This window comes from Colletotrichum jinshuiense, chromosome 3, assembly GCF_051148585.1.
Source record: "Colletotrichum jinshuiense chromosome 3, complete sequence".
Taxonomy (NCBI): Eukaryota; Fungi; Ascomycota; class Sordariomycetes; order Glomerellales; family Glomerellaceae; genus Colletotrichum; species Colletotrichum jinshuiense.
In genome coordinates this window covers 4,924,735-4,932,077 of record NC_139310.1, presented here as the reverse complement: position 1 = coordinate 4,932,077, position 7,343 = coordinate 4,924,735, and the positions used below count along the sequence as shown (strand labels likewise).

Genomic DNA, 7,343 nt, shown 5'->3' with positions numbered 1-7,343 from the left:
CCGAGCCACCGTGTCGGACGTCATATCTTTCCCAGGGAGCTGGATCCGAGCGCCTGCCTGCCTTGGCCTAAATCTCAGAACTCTATCTAAGCAACAGGTCAATTTTGTAACGGCGATGAATTCTGGTTATTGAGAAGGAGGGACCCAAGCAGCAATAACAAAAAATATTCTGCACTAAATCACTGTTGGCCGACCAAGACATGGATGGAACTGATGTCTCTGGCCCTTCCACTAGGGAGTGTGCAGAGATCGTTTCATTTGAATAAATTTCATTCGTTCGGCAGGAACCATTCAAACATACAACTAAAAATGCGAGCCCAAGTGGCACATGCTGCTACACCATTGACCGCTGGACGAGGTTGGCCAGTAACCGCACCAGCCGTTTCTCTCGCCGCATACTTTTCAATCTCTCCCAAATATGCATGCATTTTGAACCAAACTTTTCATGTCCCTCTATGCGTAAGACGTCATCACAACCCTTTACATGCCATTCGCCTTCTCTTCCAGAACTGAGACGACGCTCGGCAGCTCTTGCGACTCGCCGTTCGTTCCGTTTGCTGCGCCAAGATCCAACTCTTGGCTCAGAGACCGCGTCGGGATGGGCTTGGCCAAGATAGGGCTGCCAGGGCGGCTGCCGATAAACTGTGGCTCAAATGTCAGACCTGCATGTGTGACTAGGGAGAAGCGGAGGTCGCGGCACTTACGTTGCTAGCAGCACTCAAAAGGGCAATCAGAGAACTCTGCACCACGTCCTCGTGGATACCGATACCCCAGTATCGCTGCTTGGTGCCGGTGGCCGTGCACTCGATGTAAGTGGCAGCCTTGACGTCGCGACCAGCGCCGATAGCGTGCTCCTTGTAGTCCTCGACGTCCAAGTTGACACCCACGCTCTTGAGGGCGTTGGCCAAGCTGGAGATGGGGCCGTTGCCGCGTCCGCGAAGTCTGTACTCCTTGCCGTCGATGGAGACGACGCCCTCGAACACTCTCTTCAGGTTCTTGGTGTCCTGCGTCTTGCCGGGCGCGGGAGGGGCCGGCGACTGCGAGCGGTCGGGCGCGATGCTGTAGTCGACGAGGGTGAAGCGCGGGTTCTCGCGGAGGTAATACGTCTGCTCAAAGAGCTCCGTGATCTCGTCCGAGAGGAGTTCGCGGCCGAGCTGGTCAGCCTTGTCCTGCACAACCTTGGAGAAGGCGACCTGCAGACCGCGGGGGAGGTCGAGCTGGAGCTTGCGCAGGATGATCCAGGCGGCACCGCCCTTGCCGCTCTGCGAGTTGACGCGGATGATGGCCTCGTACGTCCGGCCGATGTCGGTGGGGTCGAGAGGCAGGTAGGGGATCTGCCAGTACTCGTCGTTGGACTTGACAGTCTGGTCGCGGACCTGGAAGCCCTTCTTGATGGCGTCCTGGTGGGAGCCGGAGAAAGCGCAGACGACGAGGGAGCCGCCGTAGGGTGCGCGCGGGTGGACGGGGATCTTGTTGCAGACCTCGACCATGTCGATGACGCTGTTGAGGTCGGAGAAGTCGACGTTGGGGTGGACGCCCTGAGTGTACAGGTTCAGGCCAAGGGTGACCAAGTCGACGTTGCCGGTGCGCTCGCCGTTGCCGAAGAGGCAGCCCTCGACACGGTCAGCGCCGGCCATCTGGGCCAGCTCCGCCGCGGCGACGGCGCAACCTCTGTCGTTGTGGGGGTGGAGGGAGACGGCAATCTTCTCGCGCTCGGTGACGTTTTTGCAGAAGTACTCGATCTGGTCGGCGTAGACGTTGGGGGTGGCCATCTCGACGGTGGCGGGCAGGTTGAAGATGATGGGCACCTCGACGGTGGGCTCCCAGGCGGCCTTGACGGCCTCGCAGATGCGGATGACGAACTCGGGGGATGTGTCGGAGAAGGTCTCGGGGCTGAACTCGAACTGCCAGTTGGTGCCGGACTGCGAGGGATCGTCCTTGGTCAAGGAGCGCACCAGCTTGGCGCACTTGACTGCCAGCTCGACGCTCTCGTCCTCTGAGAAACCGAAGACCACTCTCCGGAAGCACTCGCTCGTGGCGAGGTAGATGTGAACGATGGCGTTCTTGGCACCCTTGAGGGACTCTACTGTCCTCCTGATAAGGTCCTCACGGCAGGGGGAGAGGACCTGGAGGTATACGTCGTCGGGGATGGCGCCCGGGGTCTCGATGAGGCGTCGGGTGAAGTCGAAGTCGGTTTGCGAGGCCGAGGGGAAGGAGACTTCGATTTCCTTGTAACCCAGGTCGCACAGCATCTTGAAGTAGCGCCACTTCTCGTCGCCGTTCTGTACACAGAATCCAAGTTAGCACCATTGCGACCATTGCGAATAGGGGAGGTGCGAGGAATCGCGAAAGTGACGTGCCATTGGGTCAACCAAGCTCTGGTTGCCATCCCGCAAATCGGTCGACAGCCATCGCGGGGCTTTTGTGATGGTCTTGGAGGGCCATTGGCGGTCCGGGAGGTTGAGGGGAGGGAAGGGCTTGTACTTCTTCCACGGTTCCTGGAGCCTGTCATCGGCAGTCAAAATCGTTAGTCTCGTGTCATCAAGGCGACTTTTCGTCTGGTTCTTGGGGGGGGCGCGCCCATTGAGTCACCTACATGGGCATCTTGGGCGATTGCGGGGCAGATTCGCGGAGGTGTAAGTAGGGCGGATCCGTTCCTGGTTGGATGGCGTCACAGTGGTTGTAGAAAAGGAAGCTTGGCCTGGTGGAAAGGAAGAAGAGGACCAAGGCTGGAGGTGGTATTTGTAGAACCGAAAGTTCGCCAAAGGGGATGATTCACAGTCAAAAAAGGGAAGAGAAGGAGTTTGAGTCACAAGGTTCGCAGTCGCAAAGAGTCGGGACTACGAAGACGGAGGACGTGGAGAGGTGACAGCCCACTTCTCGGTTTTTTCCCCCCCCTCCACCAAAAACGGCTTGAGAAAAGGTACGTACACCGACTGCACTTTACACGCCCTTCCAATCTGCTTCACCTTGTTCTGGGTTGGCTGGAGCAGACATTAAAATCGGCCAGGCGCAGGCCAGGTCCCAGTATTCCGACTAATCCCACTCACTCGCTCACTGCCTGGGCCTGTGTGCCGACCGGGGAACGGGGGGGAGGGAGAACGGGGTTGGCCTATTGGATGGATGATGGCATAAAAGTATCGAGTGCCGCCACTGCCCTCCCCCGCCATCGCTGGTTCGCTCGCATTGAACCAAGTTGCGCAGCGCTGCAGCCGTTTCAATCGAGTTTTTTTTTTATTTTGGCCAAATCTTTTTGCCAAATTTTTTTCGTCGTCTCCAAATTCAATGTCATGGAGTGGGGCCACATTCGAGTCCCTGGCTCCACCCCACGCCCTCCGGCAGCGACATGCAGCATCGTTGATTGGCTGGCTGCCGTACGTAACCCGACCTGGCCGGCTGCGGATGGCGGGGTTGGTTGCACTTGTACATTGCACAGGCAGTTAGCAACCACACCCATCTGCCGCCTTGCTTTTTCAGGAGCGGCACGAGGCAGTGGGGGGTGTGCAACGGAAAGGGGGGGGGATCTCCCCTCCACGCTCAAACCACGAGTCGATGCTGCTCGATGTTGTATTTACCACGGCCAATGGGCGACGACAGCTGGAAGATGGCTAACAGTTTTCTCTACCTCTCATTGCATACCGCGACAGCATGACTCTCAGTCTTTGACCTCCTGCTTATGCACAGAGCCTAAACCCCTCTGTCTTAAAACTGGCTCGGCGTCTTGCTGGTTTGCCCGAGAGCAAAAGCTAGCCATCGTCTTCAACGGCTTAGTCACACCATTCCCTCCTTGGCGCGCACAGAACCCACTACAGCCATGATGCTATATTCATGAATGCTTGATTGATTTGAGATCGCAAGGGCCAGTCATCGAGCTATGCCGATTTTAGCCGCACGACGTCCGAATATCGCTGCCAGGCCGTGGTTTTCCGCGGTTCGAGGCTGTCAGGAACCCCACGGCCGACTCATTGTGCGTCCCGGAGAGGGTCGGCGATGGGGCCCTTCCCCTGCTTAGCCCCCGATGACCGGCCGGTTTGCATCGCATCTTCGTGGGCCCCGCCGCGGACAACAACGTCGAAATGCCCTGGGGCCTCGTCGCTCCCTCCAGCGCGGTTCTCCACGATCGATGAGACCCGGAGGCTGATCGATGGGACGCCCACGGCCCCCCCGAGCAGTCTTCCAATAGAGGAGGCCATATTTCACCTCCCTGCGGCTGGCCCGATGTTGGCCGAGGCTCCCGACTCCGCCGCGGTCTCCCATCTGCGGCGAAGCTCAATTTTGACTTCTTTGCAAAATGAAAACTGGATGCTCCAACGTTGCAGTCTTTCGTCGCTGCTCCACTCCACGCCAGCTTTGGGCGAGGGGTTCTTGCTACGTCAGAGTGTCTCACTCGCGCGGATGCGGCGTCTCTCTAGCATCCCGAGAGTCAGGCTTGAGTCTGGCCCAGAGATAGTAAGGGAATCACTGAAGTCAAGGTAAGGCTGAAAGACTCGGCTAATCTGGAAAGGCGATATGTATCTATCAATTATGTGTGATTGGGTGTTTGGCTGGGTGCCGGTACCCAAATATTGGGCATGTTACTGCTGGATGCCTCGCCTGGGTAGCGGGCAAGCTCAGAAACAGATGGCCCAGTTTATAAAGTAAAACGAAAACCCGTCTACATCACATCGATACCACACTGCTTATCCACGTGCATATCCCTGGCAAAGGCGATCACAGTTGTCAAGTCAGGGGACCAGAAGATTTTGAAATACGATTTAGACGTTTCGTCTATGTTCTATCTTTGCGACATGTGGTTCCTATGTACAATAACAGGTACATCAACCTTCTGCTTTGTCTCGCAGTGGAAGATGTATTAGGGTTATATACGTCCAACAATTAGACAAAAGATCCCCCAGGTAGACCTAGGGAGACAAAAGGAAAAAGGGCGGAGAGGCTTGGAAAGAAAAAGTGTGAGTGGTCCCACCAGATCCATCCATCTGTTCCCTCCCCTTCGATGCGTTGGTATGAGAAATATTTACAAGTTAGAAGAAAGCGAGCCATTAAGACAAGGCATCGGCCGTAAGAAGCATGTCCATGTCGATCTGATCAGATCTGATCTCGGAGAAAAACAAAAGGAGACGAAATAAACACCGCGCTTTTCCCCGCTTGGTACCGTTGACGCCCAAAGATTTGATATCATTCCCCGCTTCGGTTCGTTGGCAAAAGAGTTCGTTGTGGTTTCTGGAAAGGCTTCGCGCCGTTTTCCTTTTACCACGTGAAACTCTCCTCCACAAAGTCCACTACCGTGCCTTCGTCTTGCACCTCTCTAACCGCCGATCTGACATCATCGGCCAAGGCGCCCGGTCCGCAGATGTGCACGCACATGGCGCCCTGCTGCTCCGCAACCTCGCGCTTCATCAGCAGAGAGATGTTGGGGCGGCCGGGGAACATCTGGACCGTGTTCGACGCCGAGACGATCTGCTGGGAGTTCTGCGGGCGTGTGATGTAAAGCTGGATGCGAAGGATGTCCTTGCGGTTCGGGAGGCGCAGAATGGTGTCCATCCAGGGGCGAACCCACTCGAGGGCCTCGTAGTCACGGACGATCCAGACGAGGGTGATGCGTCTCGTGGCCACACTGCCGTTGTTGTAACCGTCAATCAGGGGCTTGAGGTAGGAGATGGCGTGGGTGATACCCGTGGCGCCGGCGAAGAGAACAGCGTGGCCGTAGGAGTCAAGCGAGTGGTGGCCCGAGTAGGGTCCCTCGACGCAAGCCTTCATGCGGATGGCACGGTTACCGCTCTGGCGCGCGACATTGTACAGGTCGCGGGTGAAGCCAGAGTGGGCACCAATGATGAAAGAGATGGAGGTCGTCGTGTTCTTCTTGTCGACGGAGGTCAGGGTAGTCTTCTCCTCGTCCAAGGGCAGGGAGCGGTGGTCGGGGATGTGCTCAACCCAGCCAATGGAGAAGGGGTGGCAGTCCCAGGGGCGGATGTCCTTGAAGCGGAGGTAGGCGTGCGTGCCGGGCTTGACGTCCACGTAGCGCGGGAGGTTCATGGTGACACGAGTGCACTCGCCGGGAACAGCCTCGACTATGGCGTCGGTGACACCGCGGTCGGACCAGTTCATGTAGGCGACGCGAACGATGCGGGCCATGCGCTCAAGGAACCAGAGGATGAAGATGGCAATCATCCAGGGGAGCTGGGGAAGACCGCCCGGCAGGCCGGCGACGGCGCAGTGAATGTACGTCATCAGGAAAATGAAGAAGGCCAGGATGATGTGGACGTTGAGGAAGGTCTCGTAGAAGGCGTGGCGGACCGGCGAGAAGGAGAGGATCATGATCACGGTGAGCGCGATGGTGCCGGCCATGCCAGAGCCGATGAAGAGCTCGTTCGACATTCTGTGCCAAACGCCCGCCCATCCGCTGTCGGCAACCTGAACGATCATCCAGGCAATGGTGTGGAGAATGGCCTCGATAACGGACATGCGACCAACCCATCGGTGGAGGAGGTTGTATGTGTCGAAGCTGACATGGAGCATGCCGATCAGCGGGTTGTTGCGGCCGGCCAAGATGATGAGCGGCACCATGTTGACAATGGAGAGCGTGCCGGATCGGCCACGGAGCTCGGCGCAGAACGAGTAGATGTTCGCGTTCTCCCAGTTCAGGAAGAACATGTAGACGATGTTGCTAAGCAGGTAGAAGCCGAGGATGACGCTGTGCATGCGAGAAGGCAGAGTGCCGATACCAATGGCGCTAGAGAGCTTGATCTCCTTGTTGTGACGCTTGTTCCAGAGGGGGGCGTAGATGAGATGCTTCTTCAAACTAGGCATCCACGTCCATTGGGCAGTCTTCCAGTAGTTCTGTCTCTCACCTTCGACGGACATGGCCGAGACGTGACGCAGCTGGGCCCAGAGGATGCGGCTTACCGTGATGACAAGGACGATGACGGCCATGGCGCCAAAGCTGGTCCAGAGCATGTCCTTGAACAGCATATTGACCGGCTGGTTGACGCCATCGAGGTTGGAGTGGTAGGGGGAGATGGTTGAGGTGGCCGTAGCCGCCTCCGTGCTGTCGGCGGCATGGGCACGTTGTTGAAGGACCTTGGTGGGGATAAGGTCCACGAGGCCGGCGAGCCTGCGCCGGTGAAAGTCCATTTGGTCTGTCTGTTGTTTTTGTGTGCTGAAAATCTCAAAGTCGGTTTCGGATAGTGAGATGGCGTTTGTTTTATCCCCAGTAAAGGACGAACCAGGCCACGGTCAGGGATGACTTGGGTGGTTCAGAACCGATTCCAGGCTTCTGGTTTGCGAATTTGTCGAATCGTAGCGGAGAAATTGCTGGATTGCTAGAGTCGTCCGGTAGAGACGAG

General features: G+C 57.2%; 2 protein-coding genes across 2 annotated transcripts; both read right to left on the bottom strand.

Moving 5' to 3' along the window:
* Positions 1 to 480: 480 nt before the first annotated feature.
* On the bottom strand, positions 481 to 2,604 carry EsH8_III_001293 (2-isopropylmalate synthase; the record flags this gene model as incomplete). Its single annotated transcript, XM_083263018.1, has 4 exons — positions 481 to 642; positions 705 to 2,282; positions 2,361 to 2,505; positions 2,597 to 2,604. The coding sequence occupies 4 exons, from the start codon at positions 2,602 to 2,604 to the stop codon at positions 481 to 483; spliced, it is 1,893 nt and encodes a 630-aa protein (XP_083123505.1).
* Positions 2,605 to 5,247: 2,643 nt separating this feature from the next.
* On the bottom strand, positions 5,248 to 7,131 carry EsH8_III_001292 (uncharacterized protein; the record flags this gene model as incomplete). Its single annotated transcript, XM_083263017.1, has 1 exon — positions 5,248 to 7,131. One exon carries the CDS (start codon positions 7,129 to 7,131, stop codon positions 5,248 to 5,250), a length of 1,884 nt encoding a protein of 627 aa, XP_083123504.1.
* Between the last annotated feature and the right edge of the window lie 212 nt (positions 7,132 to 7,343).